We start from the raw sequence: 20,680 nt of genomic DNA, 5'->3' as shown, positions 1-20,680 counted from the left end.
TAGCAAATTCAGCCTCCAAATGGCTCCAAATGCTCTGAGCTGCAGGGGCTCATCCTTTGTTAGCCTCCCTCTATTTACACAGGATTTACGCAGGCTCTCCACTGAAGAGACCACATGTTTCTGACAGAAAGCACTTCCATTCACACTGCATCAGGCAACAGGATTGTAACCGCTGCAGCTTCACGCTGACCTGAGATTAGGGATTTCAGCAACATTGAGATGGTAACAATCTGCTAACTAACGAAAATTGTCCATGGAGAACTCTGCTGCTTTCGCCAGTTAAAACGGCCATGGCCAGATAGATTAGGTTACTTAAAAGAACAATTAAGAACTAGCTACTGTCGGGAATATGCATGTCCATCTACAAATAACATATGCACACACACACATAAATATCGGAAGAAAAAAAAAATCAGACTGCGGCTTGGATTAAAACAATTTCACCCACTGGCTGAAGACATAAAGTGTAAAAACAGACAGATGGACACATATGTAAATGTGGCTGCATTTGTTTCTGTAGAGCTGGCAAGTTAGTAATAACAGTATAGTTTAATAATTTATTTTCCACGCTATTTTCACACTGGTTAACTGGGCAGTGGCAACATGCACGTGGAACCTCAGGAACAGGATAGCTCCTCCAGCCTGACTGCCACGGGAGCAAACAAACCAGCCAGGAGACCTTCCCTGGGCCTAACTGCAGGGGCTCAGTTCTGGCACCTGACGTCTGTCTGTAGACCTTTTAAATTTCTTTATTTTCTTTACTCAGTTTGGACAGTCAGGATTTAAGCACTGAGATTTTTTTCCCAGATTCATTATTTTGTTAGGGTTTTTCAAAATAGGGAATATACACGCACAATACAGCGCACCGAACGTTGCTAGCTGGAGCTTGTGTTTTTTTTGCTCAATAGCCTTTAATGGAGTAAAAGAAAATTAGATGGGAACATGGGGCTAGAAAGGACCACACAGATCCAGTTTTTGATGAGGTTCATTTTGCCATTTTAATTCAGGGAATTATTGTACTTCTGCAGCAAAGGAAAAAACAATTTACTTTAGCAACAGTAACTCAAACATGCATCCGATAAGCACATAAAAAGTACATGGTATATTCTGTAGTTCTCCATAGTATATCATAATAAAGCTCTTCTGGGCACTCAATGATTCATTTTTAGTGATCTCCCAAATGCCCTTATCCACAGTTAACACTCAGATTTTATTAAGGAAGAAAGCAGGGACAAATGTCCACTTAAGTCCCAGCTCTCAAATTCAACTCTGCTTGCACTGCAGTACCTAAAAGCTAAAGCTTTTTTAATGTTCAGTTCACTCCCCTGTGTGGCATTTCTGCTAACACAGAGTTCACAATCTTTCAGCCCCAAACACAGAAGGCTGCTATCTTCAAGTCATCCAAGGAATGTGCCAGATACTATCATCAGCCCTGCAATACAAAGAACCAGAAAGAGGCAGAGACCAAAAGGAGACCGTACTGATCAGGTTACTGAAGTCCAGAAAGTCTTTCCCAGCATGGTAAATGTTAAGTTCTGCACCAGCAAATGTTACAATTAAGATTCTTGTAGTTTGAGGAAATGCTAGCTTGAGAAGCCAAAGGTACATCCATCTGAAGATGTACTTTTTTGTACGTTCATCCTGATCTCACACCCCTCATGCTGGCATATAACTGCCGTCAAGCACTTTGTTCTGTTCAAGCAAAATTATCATTAATGTCAGTGGCAGTTTTGCCTGAGTAAGGAGTGCAAGACCAGATCCTTGTCTTGTTCAAACAGAATTGCAAGCACTGCACTTCCAGAAGAGACCTACTCATTAAAACTTGTGGTTTATGCTGATTTATGATGCTCTTCTGTTTAAAAGCGAAACTCGCTTTGTACCTCACAAAAAGGAAAACATTCAATGCACTTGTTTCTACAGGGCTTTAACTTCATTTATCCCTCACCTCCCAGCACAAGTTGTGAAATTTACACACAGGTTTTGGCACCTGGGCTGAAGGAAAGCATCATTAAATTAGGCTTAAGTATTTTGCTTGCTCCAGTAATTACTCTGCAATGTGAACGTAAATAGCTACTTTTCTGTTTAAATTTTTCATCATACTAAACACTGTCACAGAAAATTTTCTTGTACTGCAGTCTAAATGCTGTTCTTTCCCAATAATTTTTCTACATATATTTAGAGAAATATTTTTAGCATTCTTGTAGTAATTCTGTTAAGAATACCAGCTGCAGACTCTGGTCACAGCTGAGACAACAATAACAAGTCATTAAAGAAATCTAGAGACAAAAAACCTTCTTTTTTTCTGCCTAAAGCACATCTTCTTTAAGAGTCCATTTTTTTCTTTTGTTTTTCAAATCTATCCCCACTGAAGCAGAAGGGATATTTTTTCTAATTTCCTCAATCTACTGTATCAGTGTTAGTAAGTACTAAACAGCTTCACTTGATTTTAAGCATCATTCCTTCTCCTGTTATTTGTTATTCTGTCATTTTTGTCATTAGAATAATAATTTCAAATATGGGCCAAATAACTAAGTTCAATTAAAATTCTACCTGCACTTGAAGTTAACTAATTAAGTTCAATATCTCATCAATATTTAACCTTTAACATTTTGCAGTTGTTGTTTATATTTAACAGTAACAGAATACGGAAAATTTTAAAGTAGATGATTGCCAACATCCTGTACTGTTCTTCCTCATTAAAAAATTAGTGTGGTTCTTGAGGAATAAAAATTTCCTTCCATTCTGTAAGTAGCACTTAGAGCATTTCATTTTCCAAACGGCTGTTACATGAACTGTGAGGTATTTGGATGTCATATTGTTCCATTAAGAGGACCTGCAGTTGGACACTGCAGCTTGTATAGAAGACATCCCTTAAACTGGTGTCCACTAACACAGCCAGGGTCTGTGTACTGTGCATGTTTAAAACTTCCTTTTCCAGGATTATTTAGCTATAACCAGTGCCAGCCTGAACCATGACATGCAAGTATATATATTCACAGCAATTCTTCGCTTCCAAAACAAGTTATAACTAGAAATGTAACAGACATTTATTCCTGAGAGACACTAACTTAAAAGCTTCAGTTATTAATGAGGACATTTGTTAGGCCACAAGTTCAAATGCACATTAGTCTATGGGAAGATTTATAGGAAAAGAAAAAAAGAAAAAAAAAAAAGAAAAAAAACCATGGCTGATTATTAAAAAAAAAATAAAAATGTTTGGACAGAATACATCAAAATGAACCATGAAAGATATTCTAGGTGACAAAATGTATACAAAGTTGTATATTACATAAAACACAAATAATGAGCGCTATCTTGATATGCATTCACAAACACCTGAGCAGCATCAAAAAAAAGATGCTTGCTGTGAATGCATAGTGCAGAAGATGTAACAATACGAAACAACTCCAAACTTGGCGAATCTTACATACCATATGAGCTCCAACACCTATGCACAGTAGGGTGGATTAACTCGCTGGGTGCTGTGGACATATATATGCACCTCCTCCTAAAGTGTTCATTTGGCTGGCAGTCTGGAAAATGCCAGAATGTGAAGGGTTACGTTGGAACAGTGACAGTCTGCTTTTGTAGGTTTAAGTTAAACCCCATACTTAAAATATAATGTGTTTTTTAGGTATTTGGAGACATATTGTTTATAAGTAGTATGATATTTTGTACAAGCCCAATGAAGGGCTTGATCCAATGATTGCTGCAGCTGGTGAGTAATGTCCCAGCTGACAACTCAGTGCTTTGGTTCTGCCCACGTTTACTTTCAGTGAAAATCTTTTCAGGGTTCTTGTCCTGCAAATTGTCTTTATAATATCAGAAAGACTTACAAGCAACTTACTTTCTCTTATCTTAGAGTTTTATGGGATTGTTCTGTGATGATACAATTAAAAAAAAAAAAAAAAGCAAGGGATCAAGAAGAGAAAGCCACGGCCTTCTCTGCTCTCTGCGCATAGCCTATCCTGTAGGATGGCTTAGGCCTTCTTTAAGTAAGCAAAAAAAAACTGATAGAGCAAAATTTTGTAGAAACACAGAGAAAAGCTTTCGACAGAGTTTTCCAGGAAATGGATTAACAAAATAGGGTAGCAGAAAAATAGCAAAACTTAAAAGTAGATGACTTGTTTTAACATTATTTACCTAGAGGTTCACAGCACAAAACTGAAAAGCACAGACACCCCTGTCCCCAAACACCTGAAGCTTTGTTTTTCTATTCATTAGCCTGTATTTTGATTTCATGTTCTTCACCACAACAGAAAGGATTTCCAAAGACTAATATATAGTACCTACAAAATACTCCTAGACTGCCTTTTTCCCCTGAGTTCTTCCTGAGAAGAACCCGACATACTGGACTCCAGAGGACCCCATATCACACCAGAAGAGATGGGACTGGCTGTATGAACGGATTCCAAACAACAAACAAAAAAACCTGGAGAATTATAAGACTTCTATTCCAGATGCAGGTTCAGATGGGTTCAGTTGAGTTTCCCCTTGGACAGGCCATTCAGCCAGCCCATTAGAGAGCTGACACATACACCATAAGATCAAATCTAAGCCCCACCAATCAAGCAGCAGTCCAGGCTAAATGTGCTGAGACAGCACATTTCCAGATCTTCATCACACTAGGCACGGGAGTCATTCTTCTCAGTGCTAAAGTCGCTGAATGCACTCTTGAGGAGATAAAAAAAAATTAAGAACTGGCTGACTGTGCACCATTTGAGTGAGGTATTCACTGCTGACCCAGAACAAGGAATTGTCATGTTCTGACACTGGTTAGGGATCGCTGTAGATACAGCCATCTCTGATCTTTACAGCAAGGCTGTACACAAGAACAGTTTCTCAGTTGGTTTGCGGTATCAAGATGAAAACTATGGTGCTTAAACGCATTATGTTCTGGAATAAACTTCACACAGACTCTCTCTTTCTCCCCTTCCTTTGAAAACCTACGTGAAATGATGCCAATGAGAGAGCTTAAAAAAAAAGGCAAATAGGATTCTGTAAGTTAAGATTTGCCTCAAAGATATTAAACTCCCTTTGTTATTTCTACTTGTGTTTTACTATCTGTTTTACTTTCTATTTTACTACTAAATCATCTTTTAAAATTTAAGAGATTCATGCAGCAGGCTGAGGACTGAGATGCTAATAGTGTTGGAGCATTATCTAACACACAAAATTCTCTTTTCAGTTAACAAAGACGTGTCTTTCAGCAAACTTTTAAGGATAAGGATTTTCAAAAGTTCTTAAATGAGTAACACACAAAATTCCTTTAGATAGCAATTTGTGGTGGCTCTTAGATAAGTGAATGCTACATATTGCTGTTTTTAGAGACAAATATGTCAACATGCTCATGCTCTCATTTAAGCAACTACATTTTTTCAAATTTGAGTTTGGACATTTTTTTTACTGATTCTTGTTCATCTCAATAGACATATCTTAAAAAGTTAAAATGCCACAATATGTGCTTCCTTTCCATCCTTAAGCACTCAAGTAGAATGCAGTTTCTTGGACAGAAGTACATGTGATCAAAATAGATATACAAGGACACTTCTTTTCTCTTTCAACTGAACAGCTCTATTTTCATATATGTTACTAGGAGCAAAAGCAGATCTTAGTGTTGCAACTTCAGTAAAGAAGCCACACAGGTTTTTGTATCTGTGGCTGATCAAAAGCCCAAGTATTAATAGCACTGTCATCCTGTGCTTATTCATATCCAAATCCTGTGGCATAAATGGGAATTTGTTCTGAGAGACTCTGTTAAAAAATGGCATTTGGCCTTTCCCATTCCTACCTCAATGACATAAATGCTCTTTGGAGCCTCCTCTTCACCTGCTGCCAGTGTAGATGACACACCAAAAGCCAGCCAGGTCTCTCAGAGACAAGGACTGGTGTGTACCACTGCAGTGAGCACACTTACATAATCACTCACCCTGCATGTTTTAGTGCAGATAACTTCCCCCTTGGAGGAGAAAATTATCACATGGAGTGCAGATCTAGAGCAATTTTTATGAAATAAGAAATACCAACATCCATAATTCATTTGCAAATCATTAATGAGGCCCATTTTTCAACACCATTTATTTCTTACCAAATTGAATCATCTGGACAAAGAGAAGAAAAGAGAAGCTAAATCAAGCAGATGAGCACACCATTCCCCTTCTCCTCAACCAGCACTTCTTTCAGAAACCCATGACTGCTTTTACCTTTTGTGATATGGTTCAACAAATAACATGGGCCCAGGCCCTAGCCTGTGGTGGTTCATAGATTGTACTTCCTTAGTTGTACCACCCCATCTATTACTGTGGAATTAGTTGACAATGCTACTAGTTGTATCAGAAAAATAAACTAATTGGTCCCCGAGGACAGCTAGGTGCTTTGGAAGTCTTAAAAAAAAAATTAAAAAATCTCCCATAGCGATTTCTCAGCCTTCCTATACTGTATCCAGCACATTGGGACTTCTAAATTACATACCATAATTGACATCAAATATCTGTCCCATCAGTGAATATCTTTATTAGCATCAAAATCACTCACAACTAGTGTTCCTCAACGTTATTAAACAGAACTTGTTCTAGGTGTTGCCTTACTAATTAGTCAGGATGAGCCCGAGGAAGAAAATCTGGGTCATGTTAAATTAATTGGAATGAGCATGAAAATTAGCAGAGCAAACTGCATCAATTTTCTATAGAGAGCCTTTCTTCATGTTGAGAATAAAAATGGATATTATGAGGCATTAACCAAACTGCCTTCTGTGACTGCCAAGAGGTGTGTTACAGTAGCCCAAAAATATCATGCTCACAGATTTTCAGAAGTTAATGAGACATTTCCAGGAATGGTAAATACATGGTATTAAAATGGGTGTGCCTCTTATGGGAAAATGCCAAGTCATTTCATGTTTATTCAGGCATAACAAGCTCCTCAAAATGAGCATAATTTAAGAGGTGAATAGTGCAAAGAGGGCTAACATTCAACTAATTTTCCTTAAGAAAGAAAAGATTAAATTGAACAAAAAATGAATTAAGAGGTTTACAAATCAACAAGTCAACCATCAGATTGCAGCCTCTGCTCAGTATATTCTCATCAGCCCCTGCCATGAAGTTTTCAAAAAATGTCCCGAAGGCAGGGAACAAAGCGAGCAGAACTGATTACAGCCACACTCACCGCCTTGCTGTCTAAACTCTGTTTGGCTTCCTAATGAGCTCACTAAAAACCTAATTCATCTCCCATAACCCTTCTCAGCCCTCCTTGAAATTCACCATTATGGAAATTACAGATGAAACATTTACAGGCTGTGTTCAAATTACTGCTTCTTCAACAGGCAGGTCTCTGACCCTCACAATGAACACAATAGAGGTATGTCCGGCATGAAACCACTCAAGCCGCAGCCTATAGAATAAAGAGGCTCAGGAAGGTTAAGACTTTTTCTCATGGTGACAATGATTTCCGCATTAATGCTTTCAGTTCCATGAATATGGGAATTTTGTGGGTTTGACAGTATATCAAATACAAATTGTAATTCAGAAGGGGAGAAATGAGTTGTACTGATGACAAATAGCTGAAATAGGCTAATGTGAATTCCCAGCCTGTTCATGAGGAAACTCCCTCAGTTCCTCATTACATGGAGTCAAAATGATCCTCACGGCACCTAGCCTGTAACTGGAAGATTACTGAATTGATGGATCCTTAGTTTAAAATGCAGCTGTTTTATTCTGCTTTAGTAATTAATTCTTTTTCCAATACCATATTGATTAAGCGTAGACCCTGATAAAGTTCAAACTGAGAAGAATCTCTAGTGGCTTCCTTACTTGCTCAGGAGACTCAATGAAAACTTCCTACAATTCCACCTGCCTCCTCAGAGTGCTGATCCAATGAACAGAACAGTTTTTTTCTCATAAATTAGTAAGGCCATGTGGAGCTGCATTAGCTGATTGTTGCTTTTGTCTCTCTACTTGCTGACTTGCTTTTCACTTTTGCTGTCCTTTGTGCTGTCACACACAAAGTCGGAGTGCAGCTGCCATTGTGAACCCAAACCAAGGTAAAGAACAATTCGTACAAACTACATTTTTCCCCCCACTTTATACAGCTGCAACTCCCTGAGCAGTGCTGCACTCAATAAGGCCTCCTGGGATCCAACTAGCAGAGAAATCTGTGCTGAAGCATGCAGTCGTTCTGTGGGACTAAAGGGTGCTGCGGGGGGAGTAACCTGTTTTCTTCAAGCAGCTCCACCTTTTGGGAAGGAATATTTGCTGCTTTGTTTTAGCAGCTAGAAATGATCTCTTGTGGATTTTATTTGTCGTTGTTGTTTTTATTAGAAAAAATTAAAAAATAATATCACATGCAGAGAGCACCATAGCTGCTCAAGACCAGAAACCACCGCTGCACCTATGAGGAGTGGGATGTGGGTCCTTGCTGACCATAAGGCAGCCAGTGGCTGGCCGTGAGCAAGCACTACAAACACAGCAGCCCAATATGGCAATTCAAGAAGCAATTGCCAACGTGTTGATGCTGTTCAAAGAGGCAAGCACATGTACTAGGAAATCAAAACTTGAAAATAAAAATGAGCATGTTGATAGAAAGTTTATCAGATTACAGCCAGCACATGAGACTTTTTTTTTTTCCAAGAAAATCAGAAGTACTAGGAATGTTTTCAGACCAATGTATTTTGTTATTGTTTCTTCCCCAAACCGCCACAGCCCTCCTCCTCCTTCCCGTTCCCACCGCCTGCAAAAGGAAAGGCTGGGACCTCCTGTGCTTGCACACTGCGATTTATAACTTGAACCTGCCATCTGAATGGTGATGTGCTGCATCTACATGGGCTGGAGAATCAGTAACAAGTCATCAGCACAAGTAAATGATCTGAAGGAGTGGCAGGCATGCCAGACATTAGCAATCCTTGTTCAGGTGACTTATTGGTTAATGGGAATCCATGTAGGCTAAGGGTCTCATTCTGATCTCATACTGTCTGAGAGCCCTGGCTTAACCCTGGCCTCTCCTGTAAGGTAAAAGCAAGCTTTTTCTTCAGGACAGTTTGCCAGATTCCTACTCACCCTGTGTGCGCTTAGGGTACTAAGGCAGTAGGTAGAAACAAGGCTGGCATTACGCAGCCGTGCATGGTGGCCAACAGACAACTGCATTCCCCAGCTTTGGAGCATTCTTCTGTGGAGCAAAAGGTCACCCCTCACAGATGTCCCCAGCAGACACCCAGTTGTCAAAAGGTTGTATAATGTAATGCACACAGTCACTGCCAACAGTGCACTGTTCTCATCAAGATACATAACATGTTGCATTTATAAATCATTTTCTTGTTGAGAGCAACTTAGATTTTTTCCCCCCAAGTTCTGTTCAATTATCAGAAAAGTGTAAGGAACACTGAGAAAAAACAGTCCGCCCCCCAGCCCTCACCAATTCACTGCTGCGGAATTTAATTTTCCTCCTCAGTCATGTCACTCCACAAAAGAAAATGCTTCTGTTTTATTCCAGAAAAATAAAGAAAGAGAAATAAAAGGACCATATTCCAAAGTGTGTAACAGTAAAGCATTTAGTTCGGAGGCAAAAATAGCACACATTTGGTGAAATGGAAGATAGCAAACAATTCGTTGGAAAAGCTAGGCAGCCAGAAAAATTTAATGAAGAAAATCCTTGTTCAGTTTAATGTGTGCTATTCTAATTTCTTCCCTTTAAAAGTAAAAAATATGCACCCTGTGTGGACAAGCAGAAAAGGAAAAAATGATGTGTTCGTTTATTACAAATCCAGGTTTACTTGGCACAGAAAGCTTATTTCTCCAGGAACACTTCAAAAATAAGTCCTAATTGGTACAGTATCTCAGCTTTTCAGTTTCTACTGCCTCTAGATAACAATAATATAACAAAGATTCCTTCTTTATTGAGGACCGTTACTATAAAGAAGCTATCATACAAAATCACACGAAACAGTTTATTTCTAGAATGGATTCAAACAAGTTTGTCAGGATTCCTATCTAATTATAAATCACATATTTAATAGTAAAGTAAGACGGATGTGGCTGGAACACTATAGATGGGGAAACATGGCTAGAGGTATTCCAAATTACTCAGCCTAATCCTAAGCAATAGAATATTGAGGGTACTGGGAAATTCTAGAAGAATTAAGCATGATATACTGTAAAAAGTTCAATTAAATACCTAAAGATAATGATCTGAGATTATTTCAGAACTGCCTGCAATCTGTAGTCCTTCCAAATGCAGACTGCTTGTCCTTCTAAGCACTCCTCTTCTGCTCACTACTTTAGACCCTGAAACTAGAGAAAGCACGCCTCCAAAAAAATCCCCTTTGGTGCATTCAGGACTCTCATACCATACACTTGACCATTTTGAATTAATGGGAGTTAACGAAGATACATATTCTTAAAAAGAACTGCAGCTTCTCAGGTCTAATCTATGAACTCTAAAGACCTTAGTTTTATGAGCTTTCCTCAGGGTAGGTATTTCAGCATTCTGAAAACAGGGTTATGGACTGTTAAGTTAAGCACATGTTCTGCATCAACATTTTAGTTTCAGCAGGTTATTTGGTGCCAAGTTTGCCAGTCAGTATCATCAATCCCGAAATATGTGCATGTTTGTTTTAACAGGTGTTTTGAGAACAGCACAAGATAGGAGAAAAGCACTGTTAATATCTTCATTTAGCATCTACTCTTAATTCCAAGAACCCCTCACCCTTCCCCCAAAAATATGACAAAATTTCAGCTGTGGCACCTAAGAAACATAGCTGAAAAACAGTGCTTGCCTGCTCATTTCTTTTGTGTACTATTTCCAATATGACAATCACAGACCTGGTTTAGATATGGTATGAACATTTACTTAAAGAATACTGGAAGAAAAAAAGTGAGTCTGAAGCAAAACAAACCAACCAAACAAAAGGAATACCATCAATCCCCCCTGCCCTCCCCCCATTTTTATACAATGAAGCATAGACAGGGACTTTCACTCAGTCTGTTCCTATATGTTAACATTGTTCATTTGTTAACATTTGCACCATAAGATATATTCAAAAGTGAAACAAACGCAATCTAAAAACAAAACAGGCTCACCCTCATCAGTTGTCCCACAGAACCAAAATAATAATTTGCTTTAAAAAAAAAAATATAGAAGTAAAACATAACAATAAGATGTACATGCACTTGCACACACTGTCACATTTGTGGGTCAGTTGAGATGGTGCATCACAATTTTCACAAAACCCACATGCACACATACACACTTCTTGCAGGTGTTATCTCAGACTTGGTCTGCTGAGAAGTGAAGTGAATCCCCGCAGCGATGTTTGAAGGTTTAAAAGCTCCGTTTTTTGTTTCTAAATGCCTATGAAAACATTGACTATGCTCAGAGGCCTTTTAAAACAAAACCAAAGCTTTTAAAGCTTCAAAAGCGGTCATGGGAATTTGCTCATCAGGAGGGAATCCTAAATGAAGGCCAAGATTCAGTGGATTCCCCTGAATGTGACAAAAGCTACAGCCTGTCTGCAGAACTACTGCTTCTTACAGCAGATGTGGGCTGATTCAAGCAAAATTTGACCAATCTTTGTCCATGCCATAGATTTTGCAAAATCCACTTTTTAAAAGGTTTAATCCTCCTCAACTATGTCCTACTATTTTCTCCACCATATTATACAGAAAAAAAAAGCAACACCTTTATAGGTACCTATAAAAAGCATACCTTTATAGGTATGTGACAGAGAGAGATCCCCCAGAGATGACTGCCAAAGTCATCAGCAAAATCATCAGCTTAATAACAAACAAATAAACAAAAAAAAAAAAACAGAGCCAGGCTTAGAGCTCTATTATTATAACCTCAAATGCATATAGGGCAGGAAGGAAACCAAATGACAGTTGCTTTTTAATGTATGAGAGATGATTTACAGAAGAAAATATTCTAATGCAATGTTAAAGGCCTAGATAAGTTTGAAACATCTTTTTTCTTTTTGAGATGTCACCGTTTCATACTGTAGCAGTCTAAAAAGAAGTTACTAAGCATGAAAATGTTTAAAGGACTGTTTTAAAAGGGAACCTGAAAGTAAAATCTGAGTAGAACAAAGCTAATGATTCAAGTATTTAAAGAATGAAAAGCTGAGTATAAATGAAAAGTCTTTCATCTGAGTGTCTGAGATAGAGATCTTACTCAGCATTAAGGTGAAGCACACAAGCAAAAAAATCTACCATTTTGCATAAATTTAACCTAGGCATTGCTGCCTACCATGAAGCTAGCATTCTCCCTTCTCTTTGGGAGGTGATTTTGTTCATAGACAGTACATCTCGCTTCTGTGAAATACAACAGCAAAATCAAGAGTTGGTAATAAGCACGGAAAAGGGAAAGGAGAGGAGGGTGCTGAGTTTGTTTGTTTTTTTTGGCATTCAGAAGCAATATCGTTTCTCAAATGATCACAATTAAAGTGTATCCTGGTCTAGCAGACAGCTGTTTGCCTGAAGACTGGAACAGAAAACCAATACATGGATCTTCCACTGGACGTCTGGACACCAAAGGTTATATCTTGCTCTCTACAGCCACAGCTCAAACCAGGGCCATCACAACCAGAGGCACTACAGTAGCAAGCAAAATCAAAGTAAGACCGGGGCCCAACTAGTCATTCTCTGCTGGAGTGTACTCTCTGCAGAGCTAACAAATTATGCACTGGACAAGTTCTCAGTCTCAAGAATAACTGAACCTTACAAGGAAATTCTCTAAGGAAGCATGCAAAATGTTTATATGTGAATAAACAAGAAAAAAGAAAAAAAAAAGAGATATATATACACACAACCCTGGTAAGAACATAAGCATCTCCTCAGAGCGCTTGTAAGGTAATCAGAGAAAATAACATGAAGTACAAGCTCAAATTTATATTCTCTGATTATATGAACACAAATTATATACTATAATATAATATTATATATATTTTATATATATATATACTTTTTTTTTTTTTTTTCCCCAGCACAGGCACTCAAAGATCAAATCAATTCTCCTTTCAAATATACAGACTGCACTCTCATCAGCTCCCACTGAAGTCAAAACGTGACCTATTGTGTACTTTACATTCACATCAACAAATTTGGTAAGCACACAGAAAAACTGCTTTAAAAAGATGCAAAATTCTTCACTGGTTCTGAAATAAAAGGACAGCTTATTTCTTTTAAACAAACTTGGAATAGCTTAAAGGACGGTTAATTGGCATACAGTAAACCTGACTTCTGGCAGCGTGGACTTGGAGCTAAAATGACATTCACTTTGGTGGTCTTAAGACTCTAGGATTAGTATACAAGAAGGCAGAAAGGGGTTGGAAATCAAATCCTGAATGTCAGTGATGAATTACCAAATTATAAATGTCTGAATATGAAACATATTCCTGCCCAAATTAAGATTCAAAAGAGAAAAAGAAAAAAAAACAAAAAAGGGTAAATCTGTACCTGAGACAAAGTTACAGATTAAAGTAAATATTAAAAATAATAATAGTGGTTTTGTTAAAATAACAATAAAACCCAATACATGAAGTTAAAGACATGGAAGTCTTTGCCAAAATGAGGTCCTACTCTGGCTGTCTTAGGCATTTGTAGCAAAGGAAGGTAGATGCTGATATACATATAGAATTTTTTTATTGTTTACCCCTTCTTGACTAAAAATATTTACCATCCCCTAAACACTAATTATTACACTGAAATCTTGAACAAGAGGCAAGTCATAATCTGGATTTCAGTACAACTCTGAGAAATAGAAATAAAAATAAAAGATAGTAATAAATAATAAAAAGTTAGTAGCTTTTTGACTATTGAGAAGGCATAGGACTTCAGTAATTTTCTCAAGGCAGTGAACTGACAGAAAAGCAACACTCATTAAGTTTTACATATTCTGTAAACAATGTGTTTTTCATTTAAAACAGCTTTCTTTACAATCTAATAGCATAGAAATTTGAAGAGTTTCTACTTTGTCCTGAAATAAAACCTGCTAACCTTTCTTTTAGCAAGAAATTGCTTGATACGAAGCATTTAAGCATGAGGTCAATGCATCTAGGTGTTTTAAATGATTGAATTATTTACCCAGCTGGCTGGGAGTCCACAAGCACCATGTGATGTAATCAGGTCAAAATTATTATTACTGTATCACTGAAGCCCATGGGAGCTCTGCTTCAGCACCAGAACCTCAGTGTGTTAGGTATGATACAAATACAGGAGAAAGATGGTTCCTTTCCCCCCACAGGCACCTTTTTTTTTTCCCCCCTTTTTACTGGCAGAAGCTCAGCATAACTCCATTGATTTCAAATGTATTAGCAAGGAAGGGCCTGATCCAAAGCTCACTGAAGTCAACCAAAATCTTTCTGTTGATTTAACAGGCTTTGGATTAGTCCCTAAATAAGAACAGATTTTGACTCAGCTAAAGGATTTCATTTAAGCTCTATGCTTCTTCAAGCGTCTAGTAGGAGCGAAGAGAACACTCTGGTCCTACTGAGTAGGAGGCAGTGTTCATCTTGGACTATCCCCTTTAACAGATGTACAGGGTCAGGAGTCCTGCGAAACGGAGAACCGTCAGTAAGTAGTAAATCTGAGGTGGGAGGAATTACGAAGGAAGCTCCAAGCTGAAAAACTCTGATCTGTGCTATTTAAGCGATGTTCCATCCTCTTTAGTCAGGAGTCAAAAATTAGACAAGGAATTCATGCGAATTTCCAAATTTTAAGCTTGTAAATAATTTTAAAGCTAAGAACTAAGTTCCGCAATAAAATTCTACACTTGTACTTGCTATATGCACTTCTGCTGAACTCTCTGCCAATGGGGAATGCCTTAAATCTAGGTATGACCAACTCACAGCAGCATATGGAGAACCCCAAGGAAAGTTTAGACAAATGTAATTGCTTAAACAAGTGTAGCCACAATCAGTTGGTGGGCATAACGCAAGATTATAAGAACCCTCTTTAGTAACTTAAGAATTAAATGCAGGGGTTGTAAAAACATTTAATGGCACAAATCACACATCTTAACAGAGAATTTGCTGAATTCACCTCACTCACTCACGTGGCTATACCACCAACCCTTGTTACAGCAAATGCTCTGTTTATACAACAAAGTAGAAGACTCAAAGCCTAACCTGAGAATGAGGAATGTAAGAGTGTGCAAAGGTAACCATCCATAAAATAATTCGAGCTCTTTCAACAAATTGTGTGGCCTGCAGTCTAGACTAGTCCTCAGTATAAGCTCAAGCATCTGGGGTTTGCAGTGGACTACATACTTGGAGCAGTTGAGTCAGCAGAGCACAGGGAAACCACTTTGTCTTGCTCCTTCCTGTGCTGACTGCACTGGCTATAGGTAGGAACCGATAGCCATTACACCAGCTCTGTCTCTCCGTTTCCTTCTATTTGCTCCTACTGATAAAGATGACTTCACAAATAACCCCCAAACAGCTGAGCACTGTGGCCATTACTTACAAGCCACTCAGATGTAAGAATAGAAAACCAAGAACTGTTTCCATCCTTTAGCTCTAGACATACCTGTGCACAAGATGAGTTACTATATAGAGTACAGCAGCAAACAAAAGCAGTCAACATGCTTAAATGTAATTTTGAGTTTACTGTATGTCTATTATCTCTTGCTGATTTGAAACAGTATTTCAGGAACTCAACCAAACTTAAAGTATAAATACATTTTCCTCCGGAACTCATCTGAATACTTAAAAACCTCAGAGGAAAAAGTAACTCAACATTTTCTTCAGCAAATAAAAAAGCTAGTGTTTATTCATTATGCTCCTTAAACTATAAAGCATGATGAAATTTTGATCAGAAATTTTCAGAAGAATTAAGCACTGTGGCTGTCTTTCTGCAGATCTCATATCTTAATAGCAGTACTTTCTATGGGAATGGAGCAAAAATAAGGAGGATTTTTTTTGTGCATGTATGCTTTTTAAAATAGGAGAATAATGCTTTGCTTTTGTTTATATCAATGTGTTTGAGTCAAGCTTTGTTTATGTGAAAGCAGTAGTGCCCCTGCTAATGCTACTGATTTCCACACAAGAAGGATCAGGATCCTAAGTGGATGCCTTCCCCTTCGTCCCCCTGGGCAGGAAGAACTACTTTTAGCCAATTCTCACTGCCTTCCTTCGAACTTTCTGTGGCTCATAAACAGAAGATAGTGAGTACTAACAGCAGGACTCTCGTTCAGTGCATTTTGAAATGTTATTCTAAGTTCTGTGGAAACCCAAATCACTACATTTAAACTTGTATATGTTTATTCAGACTAAAAGCAACAATAATAAAATAGTTACAAAAAGATAGATTCCTTCTATTTCATAGTTAATGAAAAAACTCTACATATAAAGCAGACTGCTTACGATACCTCTGCCAATTCTGATGCCCTAAGCCTTCACTTTTCAACCACCGCTGCCTGCGTGCACACTGAAAGCTCTTAGGCAACAGTGCGGGGGGTGTGCTAGATCTTCTCATGCCAGGATGAGAAAAATCAATGTCTGTGTTTAAAAGACAGAACTACTGATGCGCAAGGTCACTAAACACCACAACCTGTTCTATAGCTCTAGAGCAGGGGGAAATCCTAGAGGAAAAAGGAAGACAGTGCATTGCACAAACTTGTTTTAAGCCAATATTATCCTTGGATCCCTAAGACCTACATAACAATAGAAATGATGTTTTCCTTCATCTATGTTTACTGTGAATGTTTGGGAGAAAAAATGAAACAAAAAAAAAACCAAGAACAGTGCAAAGGATACATATATAATGACACATTTTTAAACACTGGAAGCATCACTTTAGAACTCCCTTCATACACATACCATTTAGAAACTGATGAGGTGATCCATGTCATCGTTCAATACTCAGTTTATTAGTCTTCTTGCTTAAAAAAAGAAATCTACGTATATAAAGATAATGAATATTTCATTTACCTTTTCTCACCTTTGTTGAAAAAAAAAATTGGAAGTTTTAAAATAAGCAGTACTGTTTGCAAATGCAATTTATCCAGTGCTGCCATGATGAAGTTCATGAAAGCCAATGCAAGAAACATACTTGATTTTCTATATAACCCTGCATTCGTGGACTCTATGAGCAGTCCCCCAACAAGTGACCATTTCGTAACAACTGTGCACCATTTACTTATGCTTGTGACCATTGCACAGATTGGAAAGAATGCAGGCCAGAGAGTCCATGCAACTTACTCAAAATCCTCTTGGATTCAGTTCTGCAGATAGCTGCTCCTGAGTAGACATCCATATCTTTCCTTGAGGCAACAAAAAGGGAAACAGAGGAAGGGCACCAAAATAACAGATGCTCTTCTGGTGTTCATTCTTATTTGGATAGTGCAACTAGCAGTGTAACTAAGGTTGCAGTCGCATACAGCTGTACTGCTCTCTTCTAATTCTTATAATACCAGACGCTAAAGTAGACCAGAAAACTGCAAGTCTAAGTTTCTACATACATTTTTACAAGTACTTTTTATGAGAATGAAAACATTTTAAATATTCATTCACATCTTTTACTGTATGGGTGAAGATTTACACATGTTAGTGTAGTAGAAGCTGCTGGTTGAAATAGTAAATATTTTGAAAAATATAGCATAAATATTTAGCCACTGATCTGATCTTTAAAATTTTAACCTTATCAAGACTTGCCTGTAAATCACTCAACTTCTGGTGAATGAAAAACCTAACTGAGAAATACAATAATTTAGATAGAGAACGGAGAAGCTAGAAGAGAGGAGAAATCACTCCCTTCAGCCTATAGAACTGAGACTGCAGAAAAACAGTCAACAATCTCTGAGTGCCAGCTACTGAAAGGAATCTTACAGCAAGTTTTTTAAAGAAGAAAGTATATTTAGACTCTGGGGCCAGGTTGACTGGTACATGGTGATCAGTCGATTAGAGTAGAAGTAATTGTACAGGTTAAAAGCAATGCTTCGCAGTTACTTAAAATCAGATTGATTTGAAATACCAAAATTAGGAACAAATATATCAGACCTCATTAAGAGACAACTGAAAATGCTTGTCAGATTTTTTTCACCTGTTCTTCTTCCCCAGCTACAAAACACCCTTGGAAGCTGGAGTATGGCAGAACAGTTAACACAGGCAAAGTAAAGCCAGGGAAACAAAAGACACACGTATTACAATATGCAGTTCCATAATGCAGTGCTTGATGCTCCAGAGGGCCTTCAACAAGTACTGTACAGCCAAAAATCAATTGAAAATCAGCATGATAACAGAGCATGAGTTGCCCTGTAATAGCCTGAAGACCCCCAAGGCTACACGAGGCCCTTTCATCTGCCGCACGGCTCTGACTCAGGGGAGCTGCAAACCCTCCACAGGCTCTCAGCCCGTCCACCACCCTTACCCACTGCTGCCCACCTCACAGTAAGGGGAGCTGACAGCAATAGGGTGGGCTGCCTCTACCAGTGACACCGGATTTTTCTTAGCATAGGTTTGGAGGCTTTATTTATTTTATTGCTAGTTCTTAAATAAATTTCTGCTCGAAGCAAGCTTGCTGATTTTGGAGTGTGGTTGCAGTGTGAAGACAATCCCAATTCCGAACACACAGGTGATCCCTCTGTGGTATTCAGTGAAGTACAACCAAGAAAGGAAGGGGGAAAGAAACACTGCTCAGTTCCTTGCACACTGCTATGTATGCAACAAAGCAGGCCCACAAATATTTCACTCATATGGTAGGTTTAATTTCAATATTTCTTTAATTACTTTCCAACAATGTCTGGTTTCTGTTGAATTTACGCTAGTACTTGGCATTTGGTGCAACCCCAAAAAGATAAGATACATATGTCCTCTATTCACAGTCTTGGCATTTTTACCTTAACTCAGATACTGAAGTGATTGGTTTGAAAAATTACCTTGCTGATTAGCTACATTTTCTAGTAAATATATAGCGTTAATCCTTAAATTCTAAATATGACATAAGGTATACAAATGTTCTGTCTGACTCAACAGCAACATATCACGGCTTAAGGAGGACATGTATGCTGATCTCCACGAGTGAGGAAAGAGCTAATTGGGAGTTAGATTCAGTGTGATTATCAGCTTGTTTATGATAAGGGAGTACTCTTCTGAAAGCACTGTAAATTCATCCCTGATTGTGGTGTTAAACCACAGCTCATCTTCTATCTGTCTCCCCCCTCCCCATTTGTTCGGTTAGAAGGGGCTTAAAACTATTTTCAGCAGATGACTCTGTCATGCTTTGATTTTCTTCAGACTTTAAAAAAAAAAAAAAAAGAAAAAAAAGAAATCAGCCACATGAGCCTGATGTCAAATTTCACTTTCTAATAGCAGAAAGACACATTTTAAGTGTTTACTATAAGAACACATTTGGGTAATTTTTCCCCATGTCATTATGAACATTAGACTGACCCAATTAATATGAAATGTTTCTATGCTGCTGGAACAGACCGTGTTACAGAAAGAGCCATTTGCACAACCTGTTCATGATTATGGGCCATAAGGACACAAAGATGGCATAGACATTTGCGGACCATCTGAATTCTTTCAGGGGAAGAGGGGGGAGAGGGGGGGAGGTGGAAAATAGGGGGGGGGGGGGGGAAAAGATGTTGCCGACTGTTGTGGGTCATGTTTTTTAATCCAGAGTATTGGACATGTAACACAGCAACAAGAGCTGATCATTTTGTTTAATCACCTTTTGGATCTTTGCCAGATGGTCTCTATTGAGAGCGCTGCAAACAGAGAGAGATGAACTGCGTCTAACATGCCACTAGAGCTTTCCCGTAAATGTCTGAGAACTGAATCCAACAAGAATTTAGTCTCAGAGCAGAAAGGGATACATTTAAAAACTATGTGCATTAACTATACTTTTCCCCATAGAATCCTCACTTGGCATGAATAATTTACCCACTCTTATGCTAATGGGATCATGAAAGTATCCCTGTGTCTTTAGTGCAGCTATTCTCAGCTTTCAGTAATTACCCCACCCAGTGAAAATAACATGGCTTCTTGCAGACGAGCGGCCCACTCCTACCTGGCAATTAGAAAGATCATGGCTGACAGGAGCAGTCCAGGAATGGACCGCCAGCTCCTACAGCCTGAGCGGGCAGCTGAACGAATTAAAGCACTCCACTGCGAGCATTTGTGTTTGCTCACAGTCAGCATGGGCAAGGAGATCTTGTGTTGTTTGTTGTTTTTTTGTTTGTTTGTTTAAGGATAGTAGACGACTTTAATACATTGCCCATGCACCGTAATACTAAGAAATAGCAACATCAGTAGTAAAAATCAGAAAAAACAATTTTTAATTATTACTATTATTATTATTATTTTAAATCAGTGCCATCATGTTGAACAAGAGGGAGGGAATTGCTAGGTCAATTAGTGCTTTCAAATTTTATCAGCTACACAAAGAAAAATCCTACATTATTATTTTTTTTTTAAATTAAAATAGTTTTTATATTTTTAAATTTAAAAAAGTTTTTATAAACCTCGCTACTAAGAACAAGGCTTTGACCTCTGTCCGTAGCACTCTTTGCTAGGTAGTTCACTATGTAAAAATTATCAGGCTAAAACATCTGGGAAAGAAAGCTATGAAACAGCAGGGAACGTGGCTGGTTTATTGTTTATCTTTTGTTTATGAGGCAGTATTCAAGTTTAATTACTACTCTAAATTAAACTCTAACAGGCATCAGGAGACATCCCTTTACACCACCAAGTTAAAAA

General features: G+C 38.2%; 1 protein-coding gene across 4 annotated transcripts in view; it reads right to left on the bottom strand.

Annotated features, from left to right (window-relative positions):
• Window positions 1-20,680, bottom strand: part of MEIS2 (Meis homeobox 2) — a 167,563-nt gene that overhangs the window by 124,872 nt on the left and 22,011 nt on the right. For 2 of the 4 annotated variants that reach the window (XM_048949469.1, XM_048949470.1), the window contains exon 8: window positions 3,432-3,533. The exons of the other annotated variants lie outside the window; for them this stretch is intronic. In XM_048949469.1, coding sequence (XP_048805426.1) covers window positions 3,432-3,533 — 102 coding nt within the window. The remainder of the gene's footprint in view (window positions 1-3,431; window positions 3,534-20,680) is intronic. 4 annotated transcript variants of the gene reach the window in all.

This window comes from Lagopus muta, chromosome 6 (genome assembly GCF_023343835.1).
Source record: "Lagopus muta isolate bLagMut1 chromosome 6, bLagMut1 primary, whole genome shotgun sequence".
Classification (NCBI taxonomy): Eukaryota; Metazoa; Chordata; class Aves; order Galliformes; family Phasianidae; genus Lagopus; species Lagopus muta.
Note: the sequence above shows the minus strand (reverse complement) of the source record. Positions and strands in the feature narration are given on the sequence as shown.